The sequence below is a fragment of the Plasmodium coatneyi genome, chromosome 10, assembly GCF_001680005.1.
Source record: "Plasmodium coatneyi strain Hackeri chromosome 10, complete sequence".
Lineage (NCBI taxonomy): Eukaryota > Apicomplexa > Aconoidasida > Haemosporida > Plasmodiidae > Plasmodium > Plasmodium coatneyi.
The window spans coordinates 1,691,640-1,710,010 of record NC_033565.1 but is presented as its reverse complement, the minus strand read 5'-3'; the positions used below and the strand labels follow the sequence as shown (position 1 = coordinate 1,710,010).

The following is an 18,371-nucleotide window of genomic DNA, read 5'->3' as shown; positions in this document are numbered from 1 at the left end:
ATATATGTATGTATAATGTGTTATCCCTACATTGATAAATTGAATAATATGTACTAATGGGGGAAGAATAAAAATTTATGGTTTCCCATCACAGAGTGTGTGTAAAATTTCTCTCTATATATACTTCCTATATATGAATAAAAAGGAGGTGGTGGTGGTGTACACTAAAACATTTTAACATCAAGTTCATTGTATATACCGCTGTGTATATTTAAACAATGGAAGAACTACAGGATTATGGAATTTTGGGGGTACGTTTCCCCTTTTTTTTTTTTTTTCCAACATGCATAATTTAACATGATGAATATAGAACAATTTATGTGTAATAATATTATGAACTGATAGATAGGAACTCATAGAAGGGGGCGATGCATATATAATGATATCTACGTTCCTAATTCTGTTTGTAGGAGAACGATTTAAAAACATTACGCTCGAAAACAATGCACTATGGAATGTTTGAGAAAAGTACGAGCACTTGTGAAAAGGGTACCGACACATGGGGCAAACAAATAAGGACTACATTACAAAAAGATTCTAATATTAAAAACCACATAGACAGAATTCTAAAGGCCCTTTGTTATATATATGGAATGAAGAGGGACAGCGGTGCGTCCGTTGCTACGCACTGCAATTTTTTCTATTTTTGGGTAGGGGACATGTTCTGGAATAGCTCAAATAGCACTTCTTTCCAACATATTATGGACAAAATTAAAAATGCAGTAGAGGAGAAGAAAGGTGAGCATGGTTGCACTTTCAAGTTTCCAACTACGTGGAGTCGCTTTTTCAAGCAATGGAAAACAGTATATGAATATACTATAGACAAAAGTAGAATAGAGAACGACTTAATATCCGGCAAAGCACCCTGTACGCAGGTCTATTTTGACTATCTCCAGGACATTAAATCCGCTTACAAAACTGTGCATACACAATGTAAACAGAAGAAAGAGAGTAATTTCTGCAATAATATACAAGGAGTTGAAAATGGAACAGGTTTTGAGGATGTTCCCAATTTGAAGTGTAAATTAGTATCTACGGCAGCCACCCCTGCTATTATCTCTTCCACAATAGGCACCATAGCAGTAGGACTACCTGCATTAGCATTCTTTTTATATAAGGTAACCTTACAATTTACAAAAATATAAGAACATAATATAACTAATATGTACACATATATGTACCATACACATATATCGCTATATATATATATATATATTCTTTCAACCCTAACACCCCTCATACACTCCCTCTTCCTTCCTTACTTCCCCTTTCCTATTTCTTCTTTAGTACGGTCTCCTACCTTCATGGATAAGCAGCACTTTTGGATTGAACAGTAACAACAGTAGAAATAAAACAAGAAAGAGAAGATCAGCTAGCCCTAACATCGAAACCCTCACAGCAGACACCTCTTCATTATATTCAACAGCGGACACTTCTACAGACTTGTCCACAACAGATAATTCTACCATATATAATGGTGAACGTCCATTATCACCCAGAGGAGGAAGAACACGAAGAACAAATAATAATAGAAGAGGAGGAAATGAAAACAGTAGAACCATTAGTTATCAACGTATGTAATACGTTCCATTAAATGAATAAATGCCCCCCAGGAAGTACATGTGTGATCAGGTATAGTTGATACAGAATAAAAGGACAGAAGGCACACACTTTTTTTTTTTCTTTTCTGTTTTTTTCATATGCTCCCCTTTTGTTTCTGGAATTACTGATGATGATATCGTCCAAAAACGACAAACACCGTTAAAATGAAAAACTGTGTAAAATGTGAACAGACAGTTTAAATGAAAACTGTAAAAAAATGTGAACACAGTTGAAAATGTGCAAACTGTGTAAAATGTGAACACAGTTAAAATGAAAACGGTAAAAAATGTGAACACAGTTAGAATGAAAACTGTATAAAATGTGAACACCGTTAAAATGAAAACTGTAAAAATGTGAACACAGTTAACAATGTGCAAACTGCGTAAAATGACGAACACCGTTAAAATGAAAACTGTAAAAATGTGAACACCGTTAAAATATAAACTCTTAAATGGAAACTATTAAAATGAAAACTGTACAAAATGTGAAAATTGTAAAATGGAAACTGTGAAACGTGAACTGTAAAATGAAAACTGTAAAAAATGTCAACACAGTTAAAATGAAAAATTGGGTAAAATGTGAACATAATTAAAAATGAAAACTGTGTAAAAGTGTGAACACAGTTTAAATGAAAACGGTGTAAAATGTGGACAGCGTTGAAATGAAAACTGTAAAACGGAAACTGTGTAAAATGTGAACACAGTTAAAAATGTGCATCGTAAAAATTCGAAACAGTAAATTGATAACCGCGTAGCAGATCATCGCAGAAAAGATTTCCGTCGTTTTCCCCGTCGCTGTTGCGTGAAAAAAGTGCAACGTGTACGAGCAAGCGCGCGCGAAGTAATATTACGCGCAGGAAAAATACACCGCGTAAAATTTTACAAAAAAAGTAGTAAAAAAAAAAAAAAAAAAAAAAAAAAAAAAAAAAAACCATGAATGAAATTAATTTTACAAAAGAAATAAAATTAAAAATTCGACGCACAAAAAAAAGGAAGAAGTAAAAGAATTTAAAAGAAAAACAAGATTGAAAAAAAAAGAAAAGAAACAAAAAAATTAAGTCTATCACCAGTAAAATTTTAAAAGAAGAATAAGGCAAGTACATTCTATAAAAAACGGGGGAAGCAAGAATAAATCCTATTTACTGCTTCGTGGGGAGGGGAATATTATGCTGGATGATAACGTATATTCCGACGACGACCTCCTGTTGTATTGATCCTTCCTCTTCCCCTGCTGTTGGATGATGATGGTACAGTCGTAGTAGTAGTATATGGGGCAGAGTATTCCGTGTTAGAATCCTCTACTGAATCCTCCGCTGTAGACTCTTCCGTTGAGTTGTCCGTTGAATATGCTGCGGAGTCAAATGTTGAGTCCTCTAATGTGGAGCCTGCTGATGTTGAGTTTGTTGTTGAATAATCTGTTGTTGAATATTCTGTTGTGGAATATTCGATATAATCGTGGTCGTCCGTTTCTATATTCAAGTTACGTTCTATGGATCTTCCCTTTCCTCTTCTTCTGTTATAAGAAGAGTTATTTTTGTGGGAGAACCATGGAGTATACTAATAGGAGATAGGAAAGGAAGGAAGGATGGGTGTAAGGGAAGAAGTGTGTGTGTAGAATATATATGTAATGTAGCAGAGCTTACTCCTATTTTTACATTTATCCGTTCTTTTATTCGTTCATTCATTGTTCAATAAAGATGTGATGATACTTATCATTTGTCATATTACATGTATGTTTGCACATATTTAATATAACTGTGATAATTACGATTGTGGTGTTGGTAATATTTTGGTGGTAATTAGCATGATGATGTAATTACCTTGTAAATGAGGAAAGCAATTGTTGGTAATGCTACTGCTCCTCCAATAGCGGAAGGTATAATTGTAGTGGTAAACAGTAGTGGTGACCCAGCACCTTCCGCTGTATCACCCGTTGAACCTTCTGTACCATTTAGGCTGCCACGTGCGCCCTGTGATGCTGCAACCCCAGAATTCATGCTATGTTCTACCTGTTCATCCTGCTGGGGTAGGTGCGGTGTACGATGACTACTACCTTCCGGTTGTTCCCTTAGGCCACCCTGCTCTTCTCTTTCCCCCCCAGTTGCTGTGGAGGCGGGAGATGCGGCTTCTCCCTTAGGACCTTCTTCTCTACCGTCCTTAACTAAGGAATAACAACGAGGAGAGGTAGGTTCTAATATAATTGAAGATAAATATAACATTCCGGACACCATTATGGTAGGGTTGCACTAAGGTAGTTTCACTCTATAACATACTTACCTGCTCTACTTACTTGACCTCGGGAAGCTTCACCTTGGTCAGTTTTCCCTTCTGGGGATTCTTCACTTTTTGCCTGGAATGATGGTGAAGCTGGTGGTCCACCAGCAGGGAATGGTAATTGGGGAGGCTGCGGTTGCTGCTGCTGTTGTTGTTGTTGTTGCTGAAGCACTGGCCCATCCCACTCTTGCCCAAATAATTGTTTCCCTAATTCTGATGGCTTCCTAGCTCTCCTTCCTCTCTGGAACATATTGTTAAGTTCGGTACAGAGGTCACCACTATATCCCCCCCTCGTGCAAGGTATATCCAAACTTTGGTATTTTCTGTCAATTTCTTTCAAATATTTTCTACAATTTTCTCTATATATTCCGCGTCCTATACTTAATTTTCCTCCAATGTTACTGTAAACTTTTGTGTAATCATATACTTCCTTTAGGTTCTTGAACTCTTCTCTGCTTATACCAGGACATATATTCCTACAGTCCTTCGGAATATCGGAACCCCAATTTATAAGTCCGTATATGTTAGTCATAATATCCTTAAACTCCGCATCCTCGTCTTCTACCTTCCATATTATATTTCCCAACCAATAATAGAAAGTGTAACAATCGGGCTTCATTCTTATTGTTCCTTCCTTACAGTCCCCTTTCATAATACACCAACCTCGTGCAATTACTTGCGCCACGCTCCCGTCACTATCATAACCACCTAGTATACTGGCTAGTTCTCCCTTTATTCCTTCACATTCATCATTACACGGACCTTCCTTTGTTTTTTTGTCAAATTCTTCATAGAACATCCTCCAAGAGGTATGGTTCCCAAGACATGTTCCCTGTACAGTTCAAAAACAGTATTTGTACATTATATTACACATACCTTCCACCGCATGCCACATATTGTGTGAAGCATTCATTAAGCATTATTGGTTTATATATTTAGCTCAAAAATCCTTTTACCTCTGTCATTCCTCCTTTTTCTTTCTCAATATTTTCGCTTAGAGTAATTCTACCCAAATATTCGTACACATACTTTGGTATATACACTTCTCCTTTTTAAAGAGGTACTTCCTGATTATTCCTTCCTTCAGCTTTCTTCATACCTATGTTTCTGAATTAAATCTTCCTTTCAGCTGCAGCATATATTTATTCCTTCTTTTCTTTTATGGAATATAACTCATGGTAAATTTAAATTATACAAATATACACGAACTATTCATATGTTACTTATGCGCTTTCTGTATGTGTGAAGCATATGTGCTATTTATATGTGTGCAGTATATTAATTATTGTATATACACATAAGGTGGCAAGAAAATGGAATGGTAAGTTGGGGATCGTATATTATAGGGGTATGAAGAAAGACCATATATGTGTTACTCATACACTTACACAATATTCTGTTCCTTCCCATTCTTCCATTCTCAGCATTATATTTCTACATGTATATATTACTCATCTACATTTTATATATGGATATAATTCTTTTCCCGAAGGTATTATACTTATACCACACTTTACATTCTCGTATTCCACTATTGCTCTCATTTTTGATTGATAATTATTAATATGTATTATATAATTCACAAATTAAAAAGGATTCCTCACTTCACCTTACATTGTGTACAGTAAAGATCTGTTTGCACTATTAATTCAACTTCCACCGCAAATTTATTCGGTGAGCACAAAATATTGTTACATCCCCTCTTTTTTTCTTTAACAACTTTTTTTTTTTTGTGCAATTTTTTCTGTCTGTGACAAATTTATATTAGGGCAATTTTCTGTGACAAATTTATTAGGGCATTTTATCAATTGCGCATTTTTTTTTTTTTTTGCAATTTTTTCTGTGTGACAACTTTTTATTAGGGAATTTTTTTGGAAATTTCTTTTTCCTTTCATTTGTATGTATGAATGAATGCATAAAGGGAAGAATACTCCAAACAAGGCGCAAAAACAAAAAAAGGAATGTGCTTACCCTTCGCAAAAAAATATTTATGTGCAAAAAATTAAAAAAAAAATTTATGCAGGTAAAAACCTGTAACAAAAAAAAATATATAATGAACATATTTTGAACCTTCAATAAGAAGGAATTTCCCAACACGTCCGTAAACTGATAAAATTTTTTTTTTGCACTTATATTGTGATTACACATGAACATGCAAACACTTCAGCAACAAAAAAAAAAAAACAGAAAGAAGAACGAAAAAAAGGAAAAAAGGAAGGAAAAGCCAATTTACTCTTTTCACACTGTATGAGTTCTGTGCAGTTATTTATATGGCCCCCTCCGAAGAGGGGGTGGGGAAGAGGGACACACTTTTTCAGTTGTTACAAACAACGGTGCATTACATTTAATGGTACACATCACACACGTTGATAACTAATATTCCTATGTTTCCCGGTCCTTCTATTATTCCTTCTTGTGGGTGGTGGTGACCTACCACCATTATATATGGTAGATGCTCCATCTGTATAATCTGTTGTTGAATCATACTCTGTTGTGTTAGAACCTCCTATTGTTGAATCGTCCCCTAGTGTGTTGAATTCATTTTTGGTCGACCTCCTCTTTCTGCTTGTTCTTCTAGAGTGGTTACCAAACCAATCAGGTAGAAGATTATACTAAAAATAAAGGAAGGAGAAAGGACGTGATGCTACAAATATGTATATATATATGTATGCCTACATATAGTTATATATATATATATGAACATATATACACAACGTACATACATATATATATATTGTGGTAACTGTACCTTATATAAAAGGAAAGCAACAATTGTTGGTAATCCTATTGCAGCAAGTCCACCAGATATAGCAGCAGGAACCACACCGTTCATAGTTTGTTCTTCACTCTCTTTTCTGTGACTACCACCACCGTCACTCCCTCCCTTTCCTTCTCCACCACAGACATGGTTAACCGGGTCGGAGCAGTCAGCATCACTAAAAGAACCGCTGCTTCCAGCTTGGTTTGGATTAGGATTTGGTTTTTCAGTACATTGCAGTTCTTTCAATTGCTGCAGTTCTGGTAATTTCTTCTTACAGTAATCTTCTTTTATCCCATTGAACCAGATACAATATTTATCAGTTTCATGTATTCCCCATTGTGGGCAATCATCCTGTACAGCAGTACACGCTGACTGAATGGCTTGTAGGTGTGCCTTATATTTTTCCTTACAACGGGAGCTACAGGTGTTAATATACTTAAGTAAATCTGCGTAGTCATTGAAATAATCATATACTGTTTTCCTATTCTTCAGTTGCTCCTTATCAATATTACTTTTCCTGTATATATTGTTACACTCACCCTTGTACCCACTCCCAAAATTTGATTTCACTAGTTTATCGTAAATTGTCTCTATAGCTGTTCCTAGTGTGTGGTCAGGCTTAATGCTATCCTTTATTTTATCCCCTAACCAATAATAGAAAAAATTACAGCGGCCACTATACGAAGTGAGTGTTTTCTCCATTGTGCACGCGTAACAGTAGTTCCTTACAATTATTTTCTCGAAATTATTGTCAGCCGCTACGCATATTCCTAATGCTTGCTTCACTAAACCTTCTATTCCACTCTTGTCGCCCGTACGTTCCCATCGTTCACACCCCATGTCGTTATTATCGAACATAGTATAGGCTTGCCTTGAAGGTAACTTCTCTAAGCAATCATCCTACAAAATATAATTGAACAGGGGAATCAAAATATACATAAGGAGGAGGTATTTCCATATGTATTTTCCTTACATTTTCTATTGAATTATGATAAACACATGAAGAATATTATTATATATGTAGTAGTAGTAGTGGTAGTACATCCACTTTTAAATAAAAAAGAGAACAAATTCCCACGTACTTCGTCTCCTGCTACCACCATTCTTCATACACATTTTTATGTATATATAAAAAGTAATCTAAAACGGTTCAATCATTCAAAATGAATGTGTACAAAAATATTCCTTGTTGCATGATCATGAGCATGGAATTGTATGCGTGCTACAATTCAGCTCTATTAGTGATTATGAGTTTCCTGTTAAATTTTTATTCACTCCCTCTCAGTAATACATATTGCTTCAATTTTCAAGTAATGATAATGCATTATGTATACACATAAAATGACTGTACACATATATGTGACTAAAGCCAGAAATGTAAGAACAACTAAGCAAGAAATAATGAAATAAAAATAAAAAATCATACTTCATATATTCTTCACACACCATACTCTCTTATTGTTGCTAATAGTTCAAAGCATCATATTATTAATCATACCACTTAGTTATAATGTACATAAAGGAATAGTTACATATGGGAAAAAATGTTAGCACATATTATATTAATTCATGCTTCACTGTTCTTATGGGAAAGTTTTTGAAGATTGTTTACATATATGTAGTGTGTACTGCATATTCACGGAGTAGTCCTCCACCTTCCTAATATGCATATTTTCGTATACGAACATTTTGCAACACACCCTTCCCTCTGTTTATAACTGTTCAATAATAATAATTTCACCTTTTTCATTCTACTCCTTGGTGTACATTCTAGCTTATCTATTCCAAAAATGCACATTACGCTACTTGAGCTTTTTACTATTTGAATCTTATATTATATTCCACATACTTATGTGTTCCCCTTATTCCTTCCTTCCGCCCCGTTTCGCTGAGTACACTATAAATAATTTATTCATATGTGAATTATGTTTGCACATTATACACTACTTGAGCACATTCTTTTTTCCTTCATTTATTGGATTCGCTCTGTGAAATATCATGTTATAATAAGTACCTATTGGGATAATAATAATGCGTATATATATAACCATAATAATCATTATCCCAGTAGGTACTTATTATAACATGATATTTCACAGAGCGAATCCAATAAATGAAGGAAAAAAGAATGTGCTCAAGTAGTGTATAATGTGCACATAGTTCCACAACGTTGTTGTGCATGTGTATGTACTTCCTTTTTTTTCTATACTTGTATGATGTGTATGTTATATAGAAAGAATGTAAGAAAAAATATAAAAAGATAAATTATGGCTTGAATGGTTTTTGTATATATTGTGATCTCTATTTCTATATACTATACCGCTGCATTCCAGTAATTCCCCCTATTTATGCTGTGCTAGTAAATATTCATTTATTACACATTTTTCTTCATACATTCCTTATATAAGAATTTCGTGCTTACCCCAAATTATGTCGTCCACAACGACAGTCACATCGAACTTATAGGTTATGGAAATATGCTGTCCCATAGAGTAGGTCCTGAAAGAACGTTTTAACGGAACTAAAGTAAAAACGACATCGCACATATGTAGACTCCCCCAAACCCTCTTCCAAAGGTGACATGTGCTCGGCCTGAAATATAACCCAAGACTGTAGTGCATTCTCTCCCCCCCTCCCTCATTTGCGAGCTTGACATTTCCACTCCCGCTAATTAGTTCTATGGATGTTTCATACTTTTAACTTTCCCTTTTTTTTTTTTTTTTTTGCACTTTTTGGTTGGGGTCGTATGATAAGGTTATGAGGGGGGGAGGGGAGGACTCCAAAGGAAAGGACCTCAAAGACGGGGATCCCAACGCGGGGAGGACCCCCATCGTCAGGGTGTTGCCCACCGTCGGGGCCGTCGCCCACCTGAGTAGTATAGACAAACCTCCAATACTATGGTTGCCATGACCACGTATTATATGCGTAGATGGTGCGTACATAGGGCCTAAAAAGGGTAGCCCATACAGAGCATAGAGAACTGTCCAATTGCAGACTACGAATTTGTGTACAGTTGCGACATCGCCCAAGATACACATATATATAATTCTACAAACCATGTGGATCGCGTGGACCATCTGCAGCACTTGGACCATGTGGATTATATGGTCGACATGGTCTACATGATCCATATGGATCATATGTTTCATGTGGTCAGCATAGTTCTAAAAACGCCAAATGTGTAATACACCTGTGTATACTGCGATGCTACTGTACAAAGAGAGGAGGAGTTGGGGTTGAACGGTGTCGTATCATTTTGGGGTCGCTTTATCACGTTACTAATAGGAACCATAGTTATTAGCCTATGTATCAACAAGTTAAAGTCCATATTTTAGTACACAATAAAAGGGAAGAGAAGAAATATAAATAGAACATATCTAGGTAAAGGACAGCGGGGAAATATATCGTGCTCATAATTCTTAGTATGTGTCATGGAGAATGTGAATGCTTATTTTGGGTTTGGTTGTCGAACAATGTGAAAGGGAAGAAAATGTCCATGACAAAGAAATCTATTTAGATCATTTATTACAAAATGTTTGAAAAAGCAAAAAAACGGTGTGCGGTGTTATACTTCACACTTTATATTATGCTTATATTTAAAAAATGATAGGGCATCCTCAGGAATGTCCGCATTTTTGAACATTCCTGTATTTGTCAAATTTAATAAATCTTGTTTTGTAAACGTACAACCAGAAAGTTTATTTTTTTTTCTTCACGTATTCTTCAAATAATATTTATATAATGTAATATTAATATTACCATATGCATGTGAAGAGTTCTAATGCATCATTAAATGAAAGAGATATAAGTATATTTTCGTTTAATTTTTGATCCGGGAAAATTTATTAGGTTCCCCATTTCCTTTTTTTTTTAGTTTATATGCATATATATTATTAATTCTGCATATAGGAACCATGTTTTGTGACATACAACAATTGAACACAATATTTGTTTAATTTATTACCATCCTTCCTTTTTCAAAAGGACTTCTTCGCTTTCCTTAATATTTTTCATTTTCATGTGAAAGTGAAAGTGAATGTTGAAATGTCCAAAAAAAAAAATAATCCTCCGCAACGAACACATCAAAAATAAATGTTGCCAATCGGAAGATTATAATTTTTAATCCACATAGTAAACAGTTATGAAGGGAGCATAAAGAAAAAAAAAATAAATAATGCACAATAAAATGATCAACACTAATGAACATAAAAAAAAAAAATAATAATAAATAAAAAACAGATGGGTTACACAAAATGTTACTCCCGTGAGGTGTACACACATTCGCGCTATTACGAATATCCCCCCATGGTGTTAGTAAAAAAGGTGGATTGCATATTTCCTTAAAAAAAAAAGAGAAGCACATGTGCACTCCTTTCTTCATAGGGAGAAACACCTCCTATATGTTAACCACCTCAAACGTGTTGCTCCCCTTCGACGACTGCGTTCTTCCCCCTTTGACATATGCTGCCTACTTTGGACGATGGCAAACCCATAATCCAATCTACGATTTTTTTTGAAACATCCTCATTCCCGGGTTCCCAAATGATGGTATGCTCCATATCCTCCAATGTGTGCATTTCCTTATTGTTTACATTGAGTCGATCATAGAACTATAGGGATCCGCCATAGCAGCACAAAATGTCCTTCTTAGAATGAATAATCAGCACAGGAACATCTTTAGGCATGTGTTTTATGTCATTGTCCAAGTTATCAATTGTTCTTAAAAGCTCATAGCCAAATCTGCATGTGATTCCCCCTTTAGATCGATTTTTATCATACTCAATAAAATATTTAACATACGGATACTTCTTATATAGATACTTGTTAATAAGTCTCACCGTTGGAAACCAATCAGCAATGCACTTGCACAATAGGAGATAAACGTGCTGAAATAGGAACGAATTTCTCGATGGTAGCTTTTTAACCGTTATCATCGGAGAGATGGAAATGCACCCGCTGATGTGTAGTCCCGTACCTTCTCTTCTATTATGCGACTTCCCTAATATTTGTAGCATCCTTAAAGCGATACTTCCCCCCATAGATATACCTACTAGGTAAGTGGGAAGAGGTTTCCTCTCACATATTTGATCCTCCCGAAATGGCAAACTATCACCCATATCATCACCATTTGAACCATTTATGCTATCCTGAATGTTCCTAATATACTGCATTACATCATAGGCGAAATCATCAAACTCTTTTACGTTAGCTTTTAAATTGTCCCACCCGTCGGACAGTCCATGACCTTGTAAATCTAATCCAAAAACGGAATACCCATGTTTATTAAAATATTCTACCCAGCTGTCTTTATAAACGTAAAAATTATTTCCATCTTTTAATATAGCTTTATCGTTATTTACAATTTCAACGTTATGCCTCAAAAATGAAAACCTCGTGTGTGAATTTAATCCATGGATTAATACAATGAGGCCTACCGCATTCCTTACTACCCATCCGTATGATCGTAATAACAACCCATCTTTATTAAAAAAATTAATCATGCTTTGGTGCTCCATGAAGCCGAGTCACCCCCCTTAAGCATATTTCTTCATCGCGCGATTCTGATCATACACATGGGAGGGCGCGAACACGTATCAAACAAAACGCAGCCTGTATAACTCCAGTGTGTATTTGTTCATTCTTTTTTTTTTTTTTTTTTTTTTTTTTCTTTTTTTCTTCTATGCATACATTCTTCTTTCTTTCCTTCCTTTTTTGCGCCTTAAAATAATACGTAAAAGTTTAACTGAATTATTGTTCATATAAGTGTACACATAAATATTAGTGTTATAACAAATGACCTATAACAGCAACATATGATACATAAATCACATGGCACAAATGTGATTATTTTTCAAGGAGAAAAAGAAAAAAGAAAAAAAAAAGAACAAAGAACAAAGGAGAAAAAAAAACAAATGAAGTCAAGTAAAAAAAAAAGCATTACTCTTTAATAAGATAAAAATTCTTCGTAACAAATATAATAAAAAGACACAAAAGGTGTTCGTGTTATTAAGTGTATATATAGGCACATATATGCGGCATGTTAATATATTTACTTTAAAAAAAAGAAAAAAAAGAAAAAAGAAACTGCTCAGCCTCCAAAACAATCTCAACACTGCTTAAAAACTATACCTTGTGCTGTTGACAGCCGTTGTTGGATATGGACTATAACACACTGAAGGATGTTCCGTGGTGATGTGGTGTGGTTTCCCTCTTCCTTCTTCTTTCTGTAAATGCAAGGTAACAGTTACATATACTGTTCACTACACAACGGAATGTACAAATGCATTCTTCGAATATCTGCTTATCGTTGTATGAGGAACCACGCGAGAATTGCATTAACGGATAGGAATGTGCGTATGCCCTGCAGGGAGGTACTACTACGGCGGTGCACATAAATGTATTCCTACATATTTCGTACAACTTCTTGTGCGTTTGACCATAGCTCACATATTTTGAACATTTATGTACTTCGCTGAATAGGAAGGAAATTACACACCCACAAAAAATATAGGGGATTGGAAGCGCTCCGTATTCATATACTGAATACAATAACAAACTTTAACATTATTTTTACGTACCAACAGAGCAGTAATGAACTCTATGGGCAAAACAAATTTTTACCGCAGAAGAAGAAAAATTGCGCCAAGCTTCCCTTTTTTTACATAATAAATGGGAAGGTGCAAAATAATTGTGTGCAACATCCTGAACCATCATAAAGAACCCATAATAATATGAATGAATGAACACATATACATGAAAAAATTAATGTTTTTTTTCTTCCACTTCCCACTTTAAAATTCTTTGTTCATCCGTTTTAATTCCGCTTCAATTTTGCTTCAATTATATATTGAACAGTTGGGTACACATATAAATATATGTGGTAGGTTATCCACTAGTTGAAAGTCTGACCCATGTAAAGAACTGAAAAAGGGGGGAAATGAAAAAATTTAACATGTATGCTCATTCATAATTATCATAGGGAACGGAGCAAAATTTTCACATATGTCCTTTGTGCGAATGTGCTGGAAGAATCATGACCACAATTTTTATTATATACACAGAGGAATATACGTAAACCATGTCACCAACAGATGTAAGGGAAAAAAATTACCAGTTCCCTTTTGTGCTTGTTTAAAAGTGTTTCAGGGACATATGTGATGTGTACGCCAAACTTCCCTGCATACATAATATAATCAAATCACCGGAAATAAAGAATAAATGGGGGAACGTGTAATTATATATTTCCACTTCCTTATGGACAATATATTTGCAGAATGTGAAATTAGATCAATTACCTTCCAAGACCCAATTCTATGATAAGTTCAATGGGGCTAAGTGGGACTTATGTAAATCCCTTATTACGGGGGCCGAAGGACCGAAGATTAAATTGGAAGTGGAATTAAGGGCGCACGAAGGACTTACTTCTTTTGCGGGTAAATTCATGGGTGCTTACTGTTATGCATATGAAAAGAAAGAGGAATGGTCCAATAATGATGAACCCTGCCGTTTTTTCTATCATTGGGTAGAAGATCAGGTCTTCCAGTATGCACAGGACAATAGTGTATTGGACGTCCTGGATAAAATTTACAGGACGATGGGAACGTTTCTCTCTGAAAATGAATGTAATATTAAATACAAAGATGATAACGGAACTATTTCCAAGAATAGGAAAACGGTATTCGACTACTACTACGATTATAAGGATGTAGAAAAGTATTTAGAACAGGGTGATCGCGATTGCTCGGACAAGTTGTCACAGTATCGGGGGAAAGTTAAGGAAGCTTGTACTAAAGTGAAAGAATATTGTGATGGGACAGGTAAGGATAATAAGGACCCATATTGTTTCTGGTTCAATTCGAAAGGAAATTGGAAAGATTACTGTGACGATCAGAAACTAGAAGAACTGAAGTGCAAATCACAACCTGAAGCAGCAGCTGAACAGGGTGCAAATCTGAACTCATCTATAAGCATCCCAGCAACCATATCGGGTACATTGATCACCATAGGACTACCAACACTTACCTACCTTCTTTACAAAGTAAGTACAATTACAACAATTATGAGTACAACAATTACCATTACAACTACCGTTATAATTACCCTCACAGGGGGGTGTAAGGAAACCTAAGGGGGGATGGTCATGACCACTAACTCTTATGAAAAAAAATAAATAAATGAGGAAGGAATGAGGGAAAAAGCGTAACTTGCGTTATACACATTCCCACCTTTCCTCCCCTCCTCTCTTCTTTATTTTAGTATACCAATTTATTTTCTGGATTACGTAACACCCAATCTTTTGGACATAGTAACAATAGAAGAAAAAGAGGAGCACTTAGACACAACTTGGATACGAGCACGGAATACACAACAGAGAAGGGTTCCACACTTGGTTCCACCACAACAGACAACTTAACCGAATATTCTGCTCCATATACTACAGCGTCCACAAGAACAGGAAGAACAGGACGAACACCAACCAGTAGGCAACCGCGACAACGGCAGAGGCAGCAGCAAAGCCAACACAGGCAACGAAGGGAACAACAACACCAGAGGATTGGGGAACGAACGAGAAATGTAGCTTACCATCGCATGTAGAATGTTCCATGGAGCCTTGCCTGTAATATACCCCTTCACTAATTATAATTAGCACTTAATGCCTCCTCCCCAAGGAAGGAACAATAAGGAACTACAACATTCATACAACGTAAGGAACAAAATAGCCTTTTTTCCCTACTTTGCTTTATTTTCCTTTTTTCTCTCTCCTCTTACTTCTTTCCCTTTTCTTCATATTTCCTTCTTCCTTCTTTTTTTGTTTTATAATCGTTCTTTAAATAATAATAATTTGTTCTTCCTTTTCCCCTTTTCGCATTTTGTTCGCTTCTTCTTCTATTTCTTTCATTCTACACACACAATGTTATTTATATATACACATGTATAGAATTCTTCCCCTATACATTTCACATAATTCCTTTATGGTAATGTACTCAAAATTTTTGAAATTACTATAGTTTGAATGGAAGGAATATTACATACACACTACTTATAATTTGAAGAGGAACAGCATTACATACGTCCATAACCAATATTATTTCTATTCTGTTGCGGTCTCTTATTATTTGCTCTTCAGTTAGATTGCCTACCATTATATAAGGTAAAATTGTTCATAGAGCCTGTTGATTCCCCTGCTACAGATTCTATTGTAGAGTTATCCGTTGTAGAATCATCAGTTGTTGTATATAATGTTGTTAAGGTGTCTTCTAAGAACATATCCGAATTACGTGTAATGGATCGCTTCCTCCTTCTTCCTTTAAGGAAAGAACTACTTCTCATTCCAGAGAATATAAAAGTATACTGAGGTATGAGAGGAAGGGGAATAATAACATTTGCGACGTATATATATATAACACAGGTTTACTTCCTTTACTTACTGTTCATAAGGGGGACACTAATAATTGATATAATATATATTTTTAATGATAATTATACTTTATATAAAAGGAAAGTGATAACGCTGCCAATTCCTAGTATGGAGAACACACTAGAAACAGCGGTAGTCATGGTGTTCCCGGGGGATGCTGCACCAATAGAGGTTCGTGGATCAGACGTGCGCATAGAACGGGCATCAAAACTGACTCCACTTTGTAATGCCTTATCTTCCCAATGTTGTAGTCCCTGATGACCTGTATCTGATGTATGTGATAACTGTTGTCCAGTATCGTCCACAGGCTTCTCCGTTATGGGATACCCCGGAGCCTCTGCACTTGACACAGTCCTCAGTTGACAAGGTACCGGATTCTCATGGTCATTCCGTTCTATCGATTCTTCTGGTATTCCGAGCTTCTTCATTAATTCACTCAGCAGATTTGCTGGTTCTTCAATTCCTTTACCTCTCCCATCCTTCCTAAACATTTCGTTAAATTCCTTACAATAATCCCCTGTCTTATCACTTCGACAGCATGCCTGTTGTACTTTCTTATGTGTAATAACACTATCTCCCAGGTATTTCATGTATTCCTGGTAGCACACTGTGGACATGCCGCTAACTATTTTACTCCTTATGTGTGCATAATTCTTCATATATTTGTATAATTTTTCTAAATTTCCGAATTGCTCTTGCTTTATATTGAGCCACAGAGTTCCACATTCCTCGACACCTTCCACCTGCTTCACCTTTTCATATATGCCCGTCATAACATTCATAAACTTCTGATTATTCTGCTTCACTGCGCTTGACACTATATATCCTATCAAATAATAGAGGAAAGTGCAGTCAAATCCATCCGGTGGTCTATTATTTGCGTCTATTTTATTTATACTACACCATGTATCCACAATTTGTCCTGCCGATCCACCAGGAATGTTATATGTATCCAACATTTTCCTCATTGCTCCCTCCACTTCTTCACACCCACTATTCTGCGTATTCGTATTTATCCATTCAGGGAAGTTCCTATATATATTTCCAGGATCTGATTGTCCGAAACAATCTACCTGTAAATGTAAAAATATATATATATGTATGCGTTACATTATGCATATACATTAACATAATGTATTATATACTAGATGGAATATTCATTGGGCACCATAAGCCTACTTGTCCTGCTTAAAAATTCTCTAACCTCTTCCATTTCTTTCTAATCTTGTTATAATATATTGGTTTATAACAAATTTTATCCTAATATGTGTGTGTGCACACCCTTTGGTATGTACACCCTTTCGCCCTTTCTGAGGTATACTTCTTGACTATTTCATCTTTCCCATATTTATATTTATTCTTATGGTTCTACATTAAATTCTAACTTTCATCTCTTATAGCAAATATTTCCTTATTATTGGAATTAATTATAACACATGGGCACATGTACTGAATTTCTGAATATATACTATTCATTCACTCATAATAGGGCTTCCATAATTTTAAGGGTCGTCCATAATAAAAACATAAAAAAAAGGGAAACTATATTATATTTTACGCCTACACATACACAATATTCCATTCTTCCATCCTTAGCGTTATATTTCTATACATATATTACTTATTTCGTACGTATGAATGTAATTCTTTTCCCAAAGTATTATACTTATACCTCACCTTTAAACTCGCATTCTACTATTGCTTAAATTGATTATTGATAATTATTCATATTTATTATATTATTCCCAAATTAAAAAGGATTCCTCACTCCACCTTACATCGTGTACAGTAAAGATCTGTTTGAACTATTCATTTTTGTCACCGTAAATTTATTTGTTCATACAATGCGGTTACTCCTTTTATTCTTATATAGAGAGTTCATTAAGTTCTTTTTATTTGTGATTTACCCCTTTGTTTTTCCATGTATGTGTTCGTAAGTACAAAATATATATGCAATAGTTCAACAGTGTATAACAACATTCCGGTGCTCGCACAATAACATGGTTCCTTCCTCTTTTTTTTTTTTGCAATTTTTTCTGTGTGACAAAATTTATATTAGGGCATTCTTTTTTTTTTTGGACAACTTTTTTTTTTGGTTAAATTTTTTTTGTGTGACAAATTTATATTAGGGCATTCTTTTTTTGGATAACTTCATTTTTGCAATTTTTTTTTTTTTCGCAATTTTTTCTGTGTGACAAATTTATATTAGGGCACATTTTTTTTTTTGGTGAAATTTTTTTTGTGTGACAAATTTATATTTAGGGAAATTTTTTTTTTTTTTTGCGCAAGGTTTTAATTAACTAATATTATACTTTAA

At 35.0% G+C, this 18,371-nt stretch overlaps 2 protein-coding genes across 2 annotated transcripts; one reads left to right on the top strand and one right to left on the bottom strand.

Annotated features, from left to right (window-relative positions):
• Positions 1-218: 218 nt before the first annotated feature.
• On the top strand, positions 219-1,581 carry PCOAH_00031670 (Kir-like protein; the record flags this gene model as incomplete). Its single annotated transcript, XM_020059967.1, has 3 exons — positions 219-251; positions 411-1,118; positions 1,288-1,581. 3 exons carry the CDS (start codon positions 219-221, stop codon positions 1,579-1,581), a joined length of 1,035 nt encoding a protein of 344 aa, XP_019915434.1.
• Positions 1,582-11,246: 9,665 nt separating this feature from the next.
• PCOAH_00031660 (PST-A protein) lies at positions 11,247-12,137 on the bottom strand (the record flags this gene model as incomplete). Its single annotated transcript, XM_020059966.1, has 1 exon — positions 11,247-12,137. One exon carries the CDS (start codon positions 12,135-12,137, stop codon positions 11,247-11,249), a length of 891 nt encoding a protein of 296 aa, XP_019915337.1.
• Positions 12,138-18,371: the final 6,234 nt, after the last annotated feature.